General features: G+C 46.4%; 1 protein-coding gene across 2 annotated transcripts in view; it reads left to right on the top strand.

Moving 5' to 3' along the window:
- The first annotated feature begins 420 nt into the window (after window positions 1-420).
- The window catches only part of CEP85L (centrosomal protein 85 like), a 114,488-nt gene continuing 95,617 nt past the window's right edge, over window positions 421-19,291 (top strand). Inside the window, exon 1 of one of the 2 annotated variants that reach the window (XM_068162310.1) lies at window positions 421-700. In XM_068162310.1, coding sequence (XP_068018411.1) covers window positions 652-700 — 49 coding nt within the window. In that variant the 5' untranslated portion in view covers window positions 421-651. The remainder of the gene's footprint in view (window positions 701-19,291) is intronic. The other variant, XM_068162311.1, reaches the window with a different exon arrangement.

The following is a 19,291-nucleotide window of genomic DNA, read 5'->3' as shown; positions in this document are numbered from 1 at the left end:
AACCGGCCCAGCCCCTCCCTGGAGCCCAGGTGAAACGGCCAGGAGCTGCAGGGCGCCGGTTCAGCCGGGGTCTCGCCAAGCCCAGGGAGCCTCAAGGGCAGGCGCATGAGTAAGAGAAGAACTAACGGCAGCCCTCCAACGCCTGTGCGGGGCCCGGCCTGGGCGCAGTGCTGCGGCGGGGTGGCCACTGCCTGGGGCCCGGGCCGAGCTGGCCAGACTCACCCCTCGGGGCTGTCCCCTCGCCTCCCCCCGGACCCCTGCGGCCGCTCCCCCGGCGCCCCCTTGCCGTGGACCGGGTTATGTAAGCGGCTCGGCCCCGAGCAGCAGCAGCATCCGCGGGGCTCCCGCCCCTGTCTCCGCCCCGCTCCCAGCGCCGGAGAGGCAGGCGGCGGCAGTAGGAGCAGCGCAATAAAGCAAGTTTTGTCTCCTGCGAGGGGGCGGCAAGGTCTCGCCGCCTTTAGCGGCCCCGGCACCATGGCTGCGGTGTTCCTGGGGCAGGCAGCAGCCCCTGCCGTGGCGACAACCCGCCGCTAACCTTCCCGGGGAGCCGGGGCGGCCGCCTCCGCCGGCCATCCGGGCCGCGGCCGACCGCCGAGGAGCGCGGAGTTCCGCGCCGCTGCCGGAGAGCGGCGGTGCCCCCGGGCCGGCACCATGTGGGGCGGGCTGCACCCCCAGCTCGGCTTGCGCGGCTACAAGGCGGGTAAGGAGCCCTGCGGCCCCGCCGCCGCCTGCGCGTTCCGGCGGGACGGGAAGGGACGAGGCTGGGCGGGGGAGGCACCGGGGCCCCATCGCGGTGGGGCAGCGGCGGTGGGGCGTGGGGGGGGGGGGGACTGGGCCGCGCCGTTTCCCGTCCTCCCGGCCCAGCTCCCTCCCGGCTCCCCACACAAACGTCGGAGGAAGCAGCTTCCTCCCCACCCCGGGCGGAAAACGCTGCGGTTCCCCCTTCTCTCCTTTCCTTTCCCACTCCTTGAGGGGGGACGTGGCGGCGGGGCCTCCCGCAGGGTCGGCCTGCCTGCCGCCGCCTCGGCCCGTCCGTGCGGGGGGCTCGCTGGTTACTTAACTGGACCCTGCAGCGGATGGTAAAAGCTGGGCTTAACCTACATAATCCGCTTCCTTGTTTTGGGTCTAACCTCCCCCCCGTTCCCCGTTTTGTCAGTGCACCCTTAGGCGGGGGCTGGGAGCGTGCCTCCCTGTGTGCCTCTCGTCTTAAATGTGGGCTGCAACGAATTGCTCTAGCCCTTTTTATTTATTATGGGCTTGGTTGGGGGGTTTCATTTTTTGCATCACTTTTCTGTCTTTGGTTAATTAGAGCCCAGTTTCTGCTGCAGGTTAGCGGGGACACGCTGAGATTTTGTGCTTGGAGTTAGGGGATATCCGATCTGTAAGCCGGGGGCTAACTTTCCACCAGCAAGGCTGGGAAATAGGTGAACTGACCGCAGAGCCCTGCGAGCATGACTTTTGGGCAGGTAAGACTAGGTACCGGCTCACTTAAATGCCCTTTTCAGGATTTGAAAATGCTACCAGCTCTGTCACCTGCTTTCCTCTGGCAGAGTTCCTGCAAACATTTTGTGGTGCTTTGATTTACTGAAGCAATCGGTCACCGTGAAGATCTGTGGCTTGGCACTGCTGATACAAGCCTTGGAATAATTTTGTAAGCTGTTAGAATAAGAGAAACTTCCCCCTCCCCTACTCCCCCCCCCCCCCCCCCCCCTTCGGATATTTTAATTCATGTTTTAATTTTAAGGCTGCAAAATATGGCTGCATCGTATGCATGCAGTTAGTTGACACATTTAAATGGCAGGATTGTTTTGGCGTTCGACTGGCAGGGCTTTTCTTGCAAGTACAAGGGCTGCTAGGATGTTCTCAGCAGCAGCTGAATCTCGACAAGTAGGCTAATGTTCAGTCCCCGTAATGAGAAAGAAGACCTTGTTGTTTTCTGTGTTATTATTATTAATCTCTATGTATAAAGTGTTTGCCTTGTTGAAGTGTTGCATTGGTTTTGGTTGGGGTTTTTTTGAGGGGTGTTTTTCTTTTGTGGGAAGCATGAAAGTCGAATTGAGTTATCTTTGCGTCATGGCTTGCAAAGGTATTGGGCATTCTCGATACTAATTGCAAGAGATTTCAGCTAATTTGATGGAAATGGCAAGAATTTAGGGTGTTTCAGTTCTTGATTATTTGTGTTTGGGGCAGGAACGGTAGAAGATTCTATCATGAGTGTGCACTGACACTAACTTCAGACCATGCTAAGTTTTTAGTTCTTTCAGACTTTCAGTTGTGCCATTTGTTACAGTGTCTTCCTGAGGGGTTTTGTTTGGGTTTTCTTTGTAAAATCAAGTTTTTAGTCTTGACCTGATCAGCAATTCTGGTCAACCAATTACTGCATGAGTATTTTGCTTGTCAGAATTGGTTGTAAGACTTGAGGACAGATTTTGTGTATTGCTTTTCTTTTCTCCCCTATCTTCTCTTTCCCTTAAGTACTCAGGGTTAATAAAAAGCTCAGGAGAAGTGTAAGGTAGCAGAACTCGTAGAAAAATCTCTAATTTGACATAAAATGGGCTAACAGAAGGTGGTGGTTAATTAGAAAGCAAGCAGATAAAGGCTTAATCTTGAGATATGATCTGTGCATTATAATTTCCAACCTGGTTGTTCCTTCATCAGTCTTACTTTAAAAGAGTTGAGAAGCTGTTTCCAGAGGTTCCTAATCCCTCTCAAGGAGGGGAAGTTAATTAGCTCCATGCAGATATTGTAATGAGGAGCTGATGGCTTCTAAGGTCCTGTGCTATTATAGTCATGTTAGACTTTTTTGTTTGAGAAGGAAGCTGTCCGTGGGGCGAGGGTTTTGTCACACAACAGTGGCCTCCTGCTAGGAAGCAGAAGTTTAAGCATTTATTTTTCAAGCTGAGTGAATTTTTTCCATTGCCAGAAGGTGTTTAATTCTCTTATACAGCAATTCCTTGCTATGGATTCTGATTATCTTCTAAAGACTAGCGTGGAAGCATGACAGTTAATGGCTTGCTAGGTCTTGCTAGGTGGTGTTTCTTAGTGCAAAGCAATTCTGTTCTTCTTGTATTTCGGTTAGGAATATGGGGTTTTAGAAGTCCTATTTTTGTTGGAAGTCTTACAGTTCCCTTACAAAGCTAGCTGCCTCCTGAAGCATTCTCTAACTCTTCACACGGGGGAATTATCATTTTCAGTAATAGATGCAAATGAATTCTGATTTTTCCCTAAAATGTAGCAGGCAAGGACAGTTCTCGGGGAGTATTTAATTTGTGGCCTTCAGTTTTATTCCCTCTTGTCATTTCCAAGTTGTTCTTCCTGTTCAGTTCAATCAGAATGCATCCTCTGGAAAAAAAGTGTTTGCATGCTGCTGACATTTAGGGTGCTTTTTAGGTAGCTGCTTCTTGTTTGAGCAGTGAGTTTAATGACAGTGTTTGCTGCCTGTGCCAAACAAATTCATCTTCTTACAGTCTCAGTACCTGTCCTGAAAGATTAAATTACTGTTTTTGGAGTGTATATTATTGATTTACAATCTTTCAGTCTTCTTGTACACGTTTAACTGTTTATGAAAGCCTTGCAGCGTAGTTGATGCCACTTTAAAGACAGCAGTTGCCTACTATGCTGCAGGGATTTCAATAACTGCAGTGAAGGGCATACTGCATTTCAAGCCCTTTGCTTATTCATCTAGACCATCTTCTTAAGTGCACAGTTGGTTAATAACTCTTTTAAGACTATGAAAGTGTTCATCTAGCTGTGTTGTTCCTCTGGGGCACACAGTCATTCATTTAGGCTGCGTGCACTGACAGATGCCTGTGAAAACTGAAACACACCTCAGAGTGAAATAACAAGCATGCATTATTTTCAGTAAACTCTAGTCTTCAATATTACCAGTACTTGACCACTACTGAAGTTGGGCTTTTTAGATAACAAAAGCAAGGAGTCATGAAAATTAGAAGTAGGATGCTCAAAAGTGTGTGTTTGACTTTCCCTAAAGATAATAGCCTGTGCTCCTCTACTCTTAGAGGCCTGGCAATGTGATTTATTTGTGAGGTAAATCCCAAAGTAACCCACAATCTCATACTTAACCCTTGTTGGCAGCAAGTGTGACACACGTGGCCCCCAAAGATTATTCAATCGTGTCACAATCAGTGTCAAGCAGCAGTAAGGTCACAGCGCATTATAAGGCTCACGGGGCTCTGCCTCCTTCAGTTACCTGTGGACTTCACAGGCAGCTTTACAGACAGCCAAGGTAGGGAGGATGGGGCTGATGACAGTCTCTTTCATCCTTTGGGGTGGGGAGAGGGGCAGAAATCCAGTGGTTTCATTTCTGTGACAAGTTTTATTGGTGGGTTGTTGAGGAGGCCTGCAGCTGGAGATAGGACAGCTCTGGGGCATCGTGAGAAGGCAGATTTCATCATTGCAGGCTATGCAAGGCAATAAATGGTGAGTTAGTGTTACTTCAAATTGTTTAGTGGTTCTAGGGGGCTGTGTGTTGTGTGTATGTACACATATGTATACAGTGCATTGTAAAGGTTGATTACCTGAGCTTAAAATGTAATGTAAGTGCAGGGCTGGCTGCTAGAGCGGCCTGTGCTGCCTTTGACAGATTGCAGTGATGTGAAGTGACATTCTGTGTGTGAGTGGTGATGAGCAGGAGTTACTTGCTTCTTTTCAAAAGCAATGTGCTTTTTTCCCCCCTCTCCCTCCAGGCAATTCACTTTTATGAACATAGTGTTCACTCCTCTAATGTCTACAAACCCATAAATATTTTAACTGCTTATCAAGAAAAGAGTGATAGCTGTAAGGGTGTATGATATTGTTGATCTTAGGGGTTGGCTGTCTTATATGTTAAACATTTACTGACTGAATATAGACTTATGTTGTCAGTCTGTGCTTTTAAAACTTTAATTAAGGAAGTAATTAGTCAATTTTTGAGGAGATGCAATGACTTCAGAATGTACAGGATAAGTTGGGCAGAGTCCAACGGCATGAGATATAACACATCCAAGTGCCGGGTTCTGCACATTGGCCACAGCAACCCCATGCAGAGCTACAGGCTGGGGTCAGAGTGGCTGAGAGCAGCCAGGTGGAGAGAGACCTGGGGGTACTGGTCGATGGTAGGCTGAACATGAGCCTGCAGTGTGCCCAGGCAGCCAAGAGGGCCAATGGCATCCTGGCCTGCATCAGGAACAGTGTGGCCAGCAGGAGCAGGGAGGTCATTCTGCCCCTGTACACTGCACTGGTTAGGCCACACCTCAAGTCCTGTGTCCAGTTCTGGGCCCCTCAGGTTTGGAAGGAGGTTGACTTGCTGGAACGAGTCCAGAGAAGGGCAATGAAGTTGGTGAGGGGTTTGGAACATAAGCCCTATGAGGAAAGACTGAGGGAGCTGGGATTGCTTAGGCTGGAGGAGACTCAGGGGTGACCTTATTGCTGTCTACAACTACCTGAAGGGAGGTTGTAGACAGGTGGATGATGGTCTCTTCTCCCAGGCAGCCAGTACCAGAACAAGAGGACACAGTCTCAGGCTGTGCCAGGGGAGGTTTAGGTTGGATGTTAGGAAGAAGTTCTTTACAGAGAGAGTGATTGCCCATGGGAATGGGTTGCCTGGGGAGATGGTGGAGTCACCATCACTGGAGGTGTTCAGGAGGAGACTTGATGGGGTGCTTGGTGCCATGGGTTAGTTGTTTAGGTGGGTTGGATTGGTTGATGGGTTGGACACGATGATCTTGAAGGTCTCTTCCAACCTGGTTTATTCCATTCTATGGTATATAGTTAAAAGCAGCCTGAGCCATCATTCCTTGTAGATGGGATAAGGAGCTGTAGTTGCACCAAAGAATGCCTAGAATTTACATCCACCAACTGATGCTTGTTACAGCTGCAAATTACTTGTTAAGATTTTAGCCAGGCTTGAGATACCTGTTGGCCCATGTATTTCAGAATGTGGAGAAGTTGCCAAATACAGTAACAGTGCACAGTAGTAAGACTAGCAGAAAGTTTCCTAAACCAAATACTTCTTGCATGACTTGAGGTTGCAGCCAGAGGTGATCATCTGCCATTGTTGGAAGCAAAGCCTGTTTGTTGTAGATGTGTGAGCTAAGAAAAAAAGGCATAGTACTAGTTCAGTATCAATTGCTCTGTCTTCTGTGCTCTTTGGATGCTTGTTTTTATCATAGAACTTGCCTGTGGTTTGATAGTTGGAGGGTTAAACTAATTGCCAGTTCCTGAGCTTGGTGTTCTTTGGCTGGAAAAGTGCTGACCTTTTGAGATCATCAAGTCCAGCCTATCACCCAGCACCATCAACTAAACCATGGCACTAAGTTCCTCATCCAGTCTTATTTTAAACACTTCCAGGGATGGTGACTCCACCACCTCCCTGAGCACCCCATTCCAATGGGCAATCACTCTTTGTGTGAAGAGACACTAGCACAAATAAAATAAGAGCAAGTGTTGGTTTTTCTTTATATATATTGTTTTTCCTTTCAAGATCTGATCTGTCCCTGAAATGTGGGACAAGGTGACAGGTAGACTCCTTAAGCCTGAAGGGGAATATGTGTGTGGATTGCAGGTTGTGATTTCATTTTACATCTAAGATAATTTAGTAGGTAGTTGCTCCCACTCTTCTGGCCTCCTCCCCTCATGTCCCATGCGCCTTCTCTGGCACTTGTCCAACCCTATTGCAAACTAACCTGGGGAGATGGACCAGGAGACCACTGAAGTTAAATAAATACAGAAGCAGGGATTGATAGTTGCCTGATCCCCATGTGAGACATCACCGCAGGAAGCATCTGTGCTGGTGTCAGGTGGGTCAAGTGGGCTGGCTCTACAATCAGCTGATGGATAGTGGGAAAATGTCTTAGCACAATCTTGTTCCACCACTGCTGATGCCATCAGGAAGTGTATTAGTTAATCCTCAGACTTACCGTGTACGCAAAGGAAGATTTAGAGAGAGGATCAGGAAAAAGTGACGTTAATTCCACTAATTGGTGGAAGCTACACTGTCCTGTGGACTTGCATACAGGTTGAAATGGGTTTGGAGTAAGGAATAATGACTAGAGAGGTAGTAGGAGACTGTCTCAGTCTTGCTGAGAGGCAGTGTGAGTAGTGTCTAGGAAGATTCACGCTGCCTCCTCCCTGGTTATAATATCTGAAGTAGACTTAGTAAATGCAAGCAGAAAAGCAAATGATGCCTTTCAGACTTTCAGCCTCCTAATATGTTAAGAGACTGGTGGTGTAGATTTCAGGCAAGAAACATTCTTGAATCATCCTGGAGTCAGGTCTGAGATTCCTTATAAGGTATGCTAGTGGTTTTTAATGTCTGCTCTGCTGCTTTTGGAGCATGGCTTCCAGATGGTGTGCGACACTGCAACTTTTTCAAATGTTTCAGAGTAAATAGGATAATTTTTTTTATCTCCCCCAGCTCTACATTTCTTTAAAAGATGGTAGCTTCTCTCCTGAGTGTCTGCTCTACAGCAAAGCTCTTGATACCTTTTGGCAATTCTGAACCTTTGGAGACATCCTTATAAGTTAAGAATTAATGCTCCGTAGAAACGTTCAGCGACTAGCACTGATCAAACACCACATAGTTTGCTGTGTAGTAAGGAAGTAAAGTGGGAATACAGGGACCCTGCTAGAAACACCAAAAGGCATTGAAAAGACCATTACTTAAAACTTATCACTTTTGCTAAAGGCTGTATGGGAAACAAAGCTAACAGTTATGGTCTTATCCTCCTTCAGTTTGCTTAATCTGAAATACCAAAGTGATTTGATAAAGGCCTTTGTGTGATCAGTAGAATCACTGTAAAGTTTTGGTACTCTAAAGTTTTACATCAGAAGTGATTGTAGTTGTGAAGGTGGAAACAAGAGTTTATGACTGGCAGTTTCCTGGGTGGGGTTGATGAAAATGGCCTCAAGTTGCACCAGGGCGGGTTTAGAATAGAATAGAATAAACCAGGTTGGAAGAGACCTTCGAAATCATCGTGTCCAACCTATCAACCAATCCAACCCACCTAAACAACTAACCCATAGCACCAAGCACCCCATCAAGTCTCCTCCTGAACACCTCCAATGATGGTGACTCCACCACGTCCTTGGGCAGCACATTCCAATGGGCAATCACTCTCTCTGTATAGAACTTCTTCCTAACATCCAGCCTAAACCTCCTCTGGTGCAGCCTGAGACTGTGTCCTCTTGTTCTGGTGCTGGCTGCCTGGGAGAAGAGACCAACCTCCGCCTGTCTACAACCACCCTTCAGGTATTGTAGAGAGTAATAAGGTCACCCCTGAGCCTCCTCTTCTTTAGGTTGCATGTTAGAAGAAACTTCTTCACTGAAAAAGTTTACAGTCACTGGAGCAGGCTCCCCAGGGCTTTGGATGAATCCCCATCCCTGGAGTTGTTTCAGAGATACAGAGATGTGGTGCTGCAGGACATGGCTTAGCACCAGATTTGGCAGAGTTAGTACTTGGACTTGATCTTAAAGGTCTCTCTGATGGAAGTGGCTTAAGTGAAGCCAGAATTTCATCCTTTTAATGCAGATGTACCAATATAATCTTACCTGGTATGCATACTTCTGTTAGCACGTACTGAAGCTATGCAGTCTGAAGGTCTCTGGTACATCCATCTTGCAGTAGATCCCATGGTGTGGGTAGTGCACATGAGCCCTCTTTGAAAAATGATACCAAGAAATGCTGGCATTGTTACATCAGAATGAAATATTTCAGTGAAATCTGGGGGCTTTTTGTTTGTCTTCTTTTGTTTTAGTAGCAGGGATCTTTATAGATCTGATTACAATGAAGAGAGAAGTTATGCTCTTTTTGTGAGGGGGGGAGGAAAAAAAGACTGCTAGACTTATTTATTTGATCCTCTTTTGGCAAGTGTAGGAGCTGCTTAAAATCTTTAGTGCTTTTATTCTGGATTCGTTCTAGCAGCTGTGATTACTTCACTTTTCCCCCTCCACGGAGGAGATTTTGTGCTTAAGGAGTTAGTTCAGAGTGAGGGCAGAGGTAATTCTGTAAGAAAAATGTTTGAGTGACTGTTGGGAGAGAAAGAAAAATTACCTGGTGGTGGTTTTGAGTAGGAATAAAGCTGAGCTGCTAAAGAGGCTGAACTACAGTTAATAACCTGTGACTGTTAGCTAGCCTTTGACAGAAGGATTCAGCTGGTCACCTATGAGTGCACAGCTCTTTAACACCCTCTAGGAGCTGACTGCCTGTCCTGAGGGTTTGCTGTTCAGAGTTTGTATTAACTTCAAGCATAACTTGATGTGTTTGTTTTCCTGGCTGTTCCTCTCTTCATACTGTAAGTGACAAACTTTCCAGGTTTGAAAGGTAGCCTTCTCTGTAGGCACGATACGGAAATGAATGGAAGCTAAGAATACGTGGGGTGAATAGTTCATTGAGTCCAAAGACAAAGAGGCAAGCCAGCATAGCAGGCATGAGGTAATACATGTGGTCTGTGTGCCAAATGTGAAATAAGAAACATCTGCAGTTTGTATTTTGAAGTTCTGTTTTACGCATACTCTATCTGGAAGTAGAAAACTCACAGGAGTGCCATCAACAGTTGGACTGAATTCCTGCTCTTGCTCCTGTCAGTGATGAAAGCAAACTTCTTCCTTTCCTGACAGGGACTGATACTCAGTAACTACAGCCAAATGCTGTCTGTATAAAAAATTATCCAGTGTGTTAGGAATTAAAGTTCTTGTTTTACATACTTTGAAAAGTAGGTATCAGGGAGGTCTAGCCCATTATTACAGACTGTTCCAGTCTGAGGATTTTGCTACCTCTTAAGCTGGGTTGAGCACAGCTTTCTGTTAGTTTGACAGATTTTGTTATCCACAGTGAAATCAACAGAGGTTAATGCTTGTCTTGCTCCAGTTTAGGATATGCCTTAAGGTGCAGTTTGGCAGTAGGGCTGAGCCTAGTTACTCGCTGGTTGCTGCTAGGCACCAGAAGTGTGCCTGCACATTCCCACTCCCTCCTTGGCACTGCTTTTAGTCTGACACTTTGCTGAGTCAGCATAGGAAATCAAATTAGCAGATAACCTTTCTAGTAAGCAGGGACAGTTTGTTCCTGGACCACTCTCTGTGGTGTCTGGTGTGGCACAGCTGGTGCTGGGAAAGCACAAGCCGGGCTGTGGCTGGGAAAGGTGACCAGCTTTTGCATGGCAGCTGACCACTGAATCTGATTAGCTCTGGTGTCAAGCAGCATTCTCAGCTCAAACCCAGTTTAGCTGATGGCATAAGCTAGCCAGCTGGACTCTTGGATGGAAGGACAGAGCTGGGCAACTTTTACTTTCTCCTCTGCATGTACTCTGGTGCAGAGGGTTGAAAGAACGAGCTGCTACCTGATTATGTCTTTGCCACGGCAAGATGTTGTAGAGCTCCTCGTTCAGACTGACGTATTTATTCTTCTCAGTTCAGGGAGAAACTCTGTAACTTCTGGTTGTACAGCTATAAAGTCACACAGAAAGGTAACTTGTGGAAGTTAATGCTGAAATAATGCTTTGGGTAGAAGACAAAGATTTTATAGTTGTAATTAGCTGTGATGAGAGGTTGTCCACTCAGCCGTTCCAGGCTTAGCTTTTTATTAGGGAATTCCAGAGGCAAAAGAAGCTGGGGGGTGGGTGACAAAATCTACTTGGAATTTGTCTCTCATGAGAAATTGGAGCACAGGTTTCTATTTCTTAAAACATGACCCTAGTCAGGTTCTCCTTGTTGTTAGTGCCAGTCACCTGGATGTTTGCATAGAGGTATTCTATTCTATTCTATTCTATTCTATTCTATTCTATTCTATTCTATTCTATTCTATTCTATTCTATTCTATTCTATTCTATTCTATTCTATTCTATTCTATTCTATCTTTGTTAGTTCCATTCAGTCACCAGGAAAGCAAAGCAGGAATGCATGTTTAGGATAACCTGGGAATGTGTCCAGAGGAGGGTAACGAGGCTGGTAGGAGGCCTCGAGCGCAAGCCCTGTGAGGAGAGGCTGAGGGAGCTGGGGTTGCTTAGCCTGGAGAAGAGGAGGCTCAGGGGAGACCTTATTGCTCTCTACAACTACCTGAACGGTGGTTGTAGCCAGGAGGGGGTTGGTCTCTTCTCCCAGGCAACCAGCACCAGAACAAGAGGCCACAGTCTCAAGCTGTGCCAGGAGAAGTTTAGTTCTTCACTGAGAGAGTTGTTGGCTGTAGTAATGTGCTGCCCAGGGAGGTGGTGGAGTCCCCATCCCTGGAGGTGTTCAAGAGGGGATTGGATGTGGCACTTGGAGCCATGGTCTAGTAGCCATGAGGTCTGTGGTGACAGGTTGGACTCGATGATCTTTGAGGTCTTTTCCAACCTTGGTGAGTCTATGAATTCTATTATTATATTCTGAAGATTATCTCTGGCTTTCTCTCATCTACATTTCATTTTCCCTCCCCTCTGCTATTTTATGATGCTTATCTCTAGTAAGTGATTTGTTTTTTTAAATACATATATTTTTTTTTTTGCACCTGAATAGTCTGGAGCACAAACTTGGGCCTTTGTATGCCAGGCAGTGTGTTGTATCAGTCAGGGTGCACAAGTAAAGGGTATTCATCTCAATACTCTTCTGGGTAAACACTTCCCCTTCCCATTTTTCCTTCATGGTTTCCCTCTATATCTGTACATTTTTATCTTTCTTCTTGCCTAGGGCTTATCTTATCAGTTCCCAACTGAAAAATGAGGAGAACTTAGTTAAATTGCTTGTAGGCCCTGTCAAGAAAGCACAGTAATAAAGGATGTGAGTCCTCAGGATGAATCATGCTTTAGCATTCTGACGTGAAGTGCTTGTGAGAAACCGCAATGTAAAAATTCAGTAGTTCAGCCTGTCGTTTCATCCCACTTTGCCTTGCTCCCTTTTTGCACTGAAACTCTCTCATCCACCTACTCTCAGATGCATTCATGTGAGAGGAGGGACTAGAGCCTTCTGGTAACTTCTGGTTCATGGCCAGCTGGTAGAGCTGTGAGTTTCTACCAGCTCCAGAGTGTTTGTGAAACTCTCACCCTGCCACCTTCCCTGAAAGCACCGGAAACCCTCTCCTAGCAGCATGCTGCTCGTCTCAGCAGAGGTTTCTTTGGAGACCTGGCACTTGGTTTGGAGATTTTTATTGGAAGGATCACAGTGATGAAGTGCCCCTAGCAAATCCTTGTGTAAGTGTCAGGGCTGGGGTGCTAGTTTTCTAACAGTGTTTTCCAGAGTATTTATTTGCCCATGTCAGTTTTCTTACTTCCTGTGTCTGCAAGCAACACTTAGTGTCATAGTATCATTCAGGGTTGGAAGGGACCACAAGGATCAGCTAGTTCCAACCCCCCTGCCATGGGTAGGGACACCCCACACTAGATCAGGCTGCCCAGAGCCTCATCCAGCCTGGGCTTAAACACCTCCAGGGACAGGGCCTCAACCACCTCCCTGGACAACCCATTCCAGGGCTTCACCACTCTCATGGGGAAGAACCTCCTCCTTACCTCCAGCCTGAATCTGATTGTTTTTGTTGTGCCAGATTGCATGAATCCATCATATCTTTTGCTTCCCCTTTGAATAAAGGAGGCTGCTGTTGCATCATTCTGTCAGCATTTTGTTAAATACAACCTGTATAAATATGTTTCAGTATTGCATCTGCCTTTGTGTTTACTTTTTGGGAAGGGTTGATTTTGTTGGGTGGGGTTTTTTTGTTGTTTGGTTTGGTTCTTGTGTTTCCTCTTTAACATCTTCATTGATGATCTGGATGAGGGGGTCGAGTCAGTCATCAGCAAGTTTGCAGATGACACCAAGTTAGGAGCAGATGTTAGTCAGTTAGAGGGTAGAAAGGTTCTGCAGAGGGACCTCGACCGACTGGACAGATGGGCAGAGTCCAATGGGATGGCATTCAACAAGTCCAAGTGCCGAGTGCTGCACTTTGGCTACGGCAATCCCATGCAGAGCTACAGGCTGGGGTCAGAGTGGCTGAGAGCTCCCAAACAGAGAGGGACCTGGGGGTGCTGATCGACAGCCACCTGAATATGAGCCAGCAGTGTGCCCAGGTGGCCAAGAGGGCCAATGGCATCCTGGCCTGCATTAGGAATAGTGTGGCCAGCAGGAGCAGGGAGGTCATTGTGCCCCTGTACTCTGCTCTGGTTAGGCCTCACCTCGAGTCCTGTGTCCAGTTCTGGGCCCCTCAGTTTAAGAAGGACATCGAAACACTTGAATGTGTCCAGAGAAGGGCAACAAGGCTGGGGAGAGACCTTGAGCACAGCCCTGTGAGGAGAGACTGAGGGAGCTGGGATTGTTTAGCCTGGAGAAGAGGAGGCTCAGGGGTGACCTCATTGCCCTCTACAACTACCTGAAAGGTGGTTGTAGCCAGGAAGGGGTTGGTCTCTTCTCTAAGGCACCCAGCACCAGAACAAGGGGACACAGTCTCAAGCTGTGCCAGGGGAGGTTTAGACTTGAGGTGAGGAGGAAGTTCTTCACCGAGTGAGTCATTCGTCATTGGAATGTGCTGCCCAGGGAGGTGGTGGAATCACCATCCCTGGAGGTGTTCAAGGGGAGATTGGACGTGGCACTTGGTGCCATGGTCTAGTCATGAGGTCTGTGTTGATAGGTTGGACTCGATGATCCTCGAGGTCTCTTCCAACCTTAGTGATACTGTGATTGGTTGGTTTTGTTTGGGGGGGTTTGTGTGTGGTGTTTGCCTTTTTTTTGGCTTTCCCTGCCTCCTCTTCTTACTCTTTGTGTCATCTTTCTAGCAGTTGGAGGAAAAAATGGTAAAAGTTATTGGCAAAGAATTGTTGTGCGCCAAAGTGAGTGATGGTCTTCCAGCTATGATGAATAAACATAACATTTTTCACATGAAGTGAGTTTATTCAGTGAGAAACCACTTGTGGGTTGGTTTGGAGGCTTTTCCTTTTGAAGGGATGTGTGTGGGACAGGGAGAAAGTGCAAAAGTGAGACTGTGAAACCTTGAAGGATTTCTTGAGCATGGAGAGAGAAGTAGTTAGTTGCAGCTGGGATAAGTTGGTAAGTTCATAGATTTCTAGAGTGGTTTGGGTTGGAAAGGAACTTGAAAATGATCTAGTTCCAAGCCCCCTGTCATGGGTAGGGACACCTTTCACTAGGCCAGGTTGCTCAAGGCCTCATCCAACCCCTGGGGAGGGGGCATGCACAGCCTCCCTGGACAACCTGTCTCAGTGTCTCGGGATTGTTGAGTAGGCAAGGTGGGGCTGAATTCAAGGTGGGTTGGCTTCTTTCAAAATACTATTTTTATGGTCTTCTAGCATAATTACCAAGGTTTTGGATGAAGTTGTTGCTAGGGAGGGTGAAATGAATACATTTGGGCTGAAATGGTGACTTGCATGCCTTGAGAGAGCTTCAGGCAGACTTCGGTGCCACCATGGCGTGAAATGTTGTTTTACAACCTGGTCACATCCCTGATGACTAGGATGAGCTCTACATAGCTGTCAGCTTTGATAGTACCCTAGTGAGATGTCCCTCTCAGAATCTTTTGGTTGTGTAAGTGTACACTGGCTGTCATGGGTGATTCATTTCTGGTCACAGTCTATGGCAATGTCATGGAGTAGAACAGGGAAATGAGTATCCTTAAGTTAGGATGTATCTGCTGTGAAACTCAGTGAAGCCTTTTGCTATTGCTTTCCATTCAGCTTCTAAGTAAAATAATAGTACCATACCTGTCACTTAAAATAATACTGTTTACATTCAAGCACGTTAGAAGTATTTTGGGAGCCAAATATAAAGATGGTGGCGCTATTATTTTGTATATGCAGATCACATGGCACTTCTGCATGCCACTGCAATTAGGAGTGGTAACAACCCAGAACTAACTAGGTGCCTTCTTGCCAGCACTAGCTGACAGCATTCTGTTACAGACAGAAAAAGATAACATGTTTTTGTGGAGTGAAATTTCAACAACTGTTCCCTGTTAATAAATCTACTTCCTGCACTTCATATACGTAGTTGTTAGCTGATCTGTTTTAAATGCCCAGTCTGGAAATGCAGCGCTGTGTTGGTATATTTAGCTGGCCAAATCCAGGGATGGAGTCAACTGATTGTATGAACAAGGCTTCTTCTGAGATCTCTTTGGGGTCTTGAATATATTATGTCATATTTGCCATCAGAAATGACAGCTAAGTAGGATGGCATGGAGCAAGCTGCACTGAGAAGGGTTCTCCTTGTGTTCACAGTGAGAGTGCTGGAGCACTGGAGCAGGCTGCCAAGAGAATTTGTGGAGTCTCCTCTGAAGACTTTCAAAACCTGCCTGGATGTGTTCCTGTGTGATCCTGCTTGGGCAGGGGGGTTGGGCTCAATGATGTCTAGAGGTCCCTTCCAACCCCTAACATTCTGTGACACTACTTGTTGTTGTTGTTTTGTTTTTCTCTCTTCTATTTAGTCTTATGAAAGGTAGATTTTCCAGACCCAGAAAGGAGTGTTCATAGTCAAGTGCTAATATACAATCTACTGGAAATTTTCCCTTGCTTTTCTTGTCCCACTGTGTATTTTGGACAGATGGACAGTAGATTGGCAGGTTCAAGGCTACAGCAGCAGGGTAAAGCAGGTGTGCTGGGCAGCTCAGGGACTCCTGTGTATCTTTTCTCTCTCTTCTGAGTGTAGGCTGTTTGCTGCATGAAAGGTGATACAGAGAGCTGTGGAAAAGGAGATGGGAGGAACATAGATCAGGGTGTACAGCTGCAGATGATTCCTTAGGACTTGGCTTGGAGGGTCAGTTTCAAATAATGAATAGAATAGAATTAACCAGGTTGGAAAAGACCTTTGAGATCATCAAGTCCAACCTATCACCCAACACTACCTAATCAACTAGACTGTGGCAACAAGTGCTCCATCCAGTCTCTTCTTAAACATCTCAGGTGATGGGGACTCCACTACCTCCCTGGGCAGCACATTCCAATGGCCAATCTCTCTTTCTGGGAATAATTTCTTCCTAACATCCAGCCTAAACCTCCCTTGGCACAGCTTGAGACTGTGTCCTCTTGTTCTGCTGCTGGCTGCCTGGGAGAAGAGACCAACCTCTGCCTGTCTACAATCCCCCTTCAGGTAGTTGTAGACAGCAATAAGGTCTCCCCTGAGCCTCCTCTTCTCCAGGCTAGGCAACCCCAGCTCCCTCAGCCTCTCCTTTCAGTGCTTGTGGATACTGTTGAGGCAATTGCTAAGTCTATTTCTACTGTCTTGCTGCTTTGATTTGGCTGTTTTGTGGGAGTGTGTTCAGTTAGCCTTGCAAAGCTCTTTTTCATGCAGGGGACTTACTTTTATAATGTTCTTCTGTTGTGCAGAGTCACCATTAGGTCAGCAAGGTAAAAGGATGTGGCTATGCTATGAAACCTTTAAGTGTAGACTCCTGGAGTATCTTTATTAGTTACCTCTCTTTGTTTTTCAGTGCAGCACATTTAATGTCGAGGCTTCTGTGGGAAGCAAAGAGAAAATGTCTCTGGAAGTGGTCACAAGCAGCCGTTTCTGTTGGTGTATCTAAAATGGGTTAAAAAGCACATCCTGCTTACCTATTCAAATTCTAACCCAGTTCTCTTTCTTGGGGACATAGCTCTTTTAAAATGCAAAGGCTGCTTCAGAACAGCAGAAGGCCAGGGAGTGAGAAAATGAGACTGTTCCGCTCCATCCCTGCCCCCATCCCTGCCTCTGTGCACAGTGCTGCTGAGCAGTCTTCAAAACAGCTCAAACTCTGCCCACCAGAACTCCAAGGTGACAGCTCTGCTGTCCTCACAGGTCCTTCTGGACCTTAGTTTCAGCACCACACACAGGGCTTGGTGTGTCCCCAAGCTGTGTTCTTGTAGGTTATTAGAGGGTGTTTTGTGATGCGTTTCATTTCCTCAGCAAACAGTATCCATGGAGATCTTGATGGGAATGGGTGTCTGCCACCTCTGGTATGTTAACCTTTCAGTTTAGTTGCATCTTTTGGGATAAATTACAACAATATGTTTGGAACATGAACAACTTTGATGTCAGGAAAATCTTATTTGCATTGAGGGTGGTTAAATGCTGGAACAGGCTGCCCTGAGTGGACTCTGAGGTCTTGGACTTGTTCAAGGGCTGGACAGAGCCCTGAGCAGTCTGATCTAATTAGCCTTGCTTTGAGCTGGGTGTTAGATGACCTCTGAATGTCCTTCCCTGTCTAAGTTGCTCTGCTGCTTTGTGATATTTTTAGCTTTTATTCCTCAAAGTTCCACCAAAGTGAAAAGTATTTCTCCCCCTTTTAAGGGGGCTGTGTATGGGTGTTTGTACGTGCACCTCTCCTATGAGGACAGACTGAAGGAGCTGGGGCTGTTCAGTCTGGAGAAGAGAAAGCTCTGAGGTGACCTAATTGTGGCCTTCCAGTATCTGAAGGGGGCCTACAGGAAGGCTGGGGAAGGACTTCTCAGGCTCTCAGGGAGTGATAGGACTGGGGGGAATGGGATGAAGCTGGAGGTGGGGAGATTCAGGCTGGATGTGAAGAGGAGGTTCTTCACCATGAGAGTGGTGAAACCCTGGAATGGGTTGTCCAGGGAGGTGGTTGAGGCCCCGTGCCTGGGGGTGTTTAAGCCCAGGCTGGCTGAGGCTCTGTCCAGCCTGCTCTAGTGTGGGGTGTCCCTGCCCATGGCAGGGGGGTTGGAACTAGATGATCCTTGTGGTCCCTTCCAACCCTGACTGATACTATGATACATGCTAACCTGTGTCTAACCAAGAAGTCTAAAGAGCTTAACACTTGATGCTGTGTTGATGTAATGTGCAGTAGTGGTAGCATTATCTGCTTCATTTCTTTTAACACTTGTTTAATGCCTTAAAAGCTGAAATACCACCACAGAATTGTGTGATGGAGAACAGCATAAGAGAGGGTAAATTAAACTCAATTTCTCACCTCTAAATGTACTTTGAATGTCTCCTAACTCGGAACTGTCTCTGATTTAATTAGTTTGAGCTCCCATAAGTCAACTTTACTGTTACTGGAATAGCCAGATGTAGCTTCAGAAGTGTGAATTGGAACTTTTGTGGAAAGTAGATCTATTTAGAAGGAGAGACAGAGAAATCATCCCCAAAGCAGCCAGAGTGTTTAGTGAAAAATATGCTAGATGGCAGGAGAGGAAGAAATGTCCCAGTTGCCCACCAGCTGTATGCCAAACTATTGCAGTTCAGTACTTCAAATGATGACACAGAGGGGATGGTTTGAAGTGTGACACTTGGAGTGGTATTTGCTTAGGATCTTGGCTAGGATCTCCTTACAAGGTGTGACTGGTGAGCCACACAGTCATGTCTGACTCCTCAGTTCTACTGCCTCACCCTTGAAAGCTACTTAGTAATGAAGAGTTAAGAGACTTCTGTGGGGCAGGGGGGCAGAAAAGCAAAACCTTTAAGGAAGAGAAGGAAATACACTGAACAAGTATGACTAAAGTAGAATGAAGGGGATAGAGAATTGAGGGTATTCTGAAGGCTGAGAAAAGATAGTAACCTCAAAGGAGGGTGAGTTTGAGACAAGTGAGATGGACAGGCATACCTAAGGTCCCCAAGAACCTACTTACAGAAAGTAGGCTTCTCTTAGATGTTGTGCTAGAGTAGTAGTGCACACAGTAAGCAAGCATCTGCTGTATTCCTCAGTATACAAGAGGCTTGGTGGGCAGCTGGTACCACTCTGTTGAGTATTTGGCTCTGGCAAGGTGATTTGGCTGCTCTGTGGGGAGTGTGAATGTATTCATATGTATGGGGGGGGTTATATATATAAGCACGTGCATTCATTTTTACAGCCTTTCTAAGCTATTTAATTTACTGGGAAACAAGCACAGCTGGAAATAGCCATGAGCTGCAGATGTTGTTGCAAAGGCAAATTGCTGTTACAACTTTGGCTGGACTCTGCTGAAAATGTTTAAATGACCTAAAAATAGCCAGCTGTAGTAGAAGAGACCTTGTACGTAAGCTGATATTTCTCCATGAGTCATTTCCTGCTGAAAGTGTTATGCAAAGCTCAATGCTAGAGGGGGTGCATCTATGTATGTGATTATATGTGAAACCAAGAGCAGGCCAGGCAGTTTTCCAGAGTTCTTTACATGGCTGTGCTGGTTTGGAGTGTGAAGGTGATGGTTGGTGTTCTGCCTATAAGCTGTGCTCGATACTGGCTATTGGAAATGGGGATGGTCCCTCTGGGATTGTGCTCTGTGGTGTGTTTTCCCTTGAGGCTAACTATAAAGTAGGCCATACATTCTCAGAAGTTCCTTGAACAGGCTAAGTCTTTGCTGCTCTGAATTATGCTTTAAAATGTTAATATTTTGATGGCTGTTTCAATAATGAAACAAC

The sequence above is a fragment of the Melanerpes formicivorus genome, unplaced genomic scaffold (assembly GCF_026170545.1).
Source record: "Melanerpes formicivorus ecotype bairdi unplaced genomic scaffold, bMelFor1.0.p_v2 SCAF_63, whole genome shotgun sequence".
NCBI classification, from domain to species: Eukaryota; Metazoa; Chordata; class Aves; order Piciformes; family Picidae; genus Melanerpes; species Melanerpes formicivorus.
This window is presented reverse-complemented; position numbering and strand designations above follow the sequence as displayed.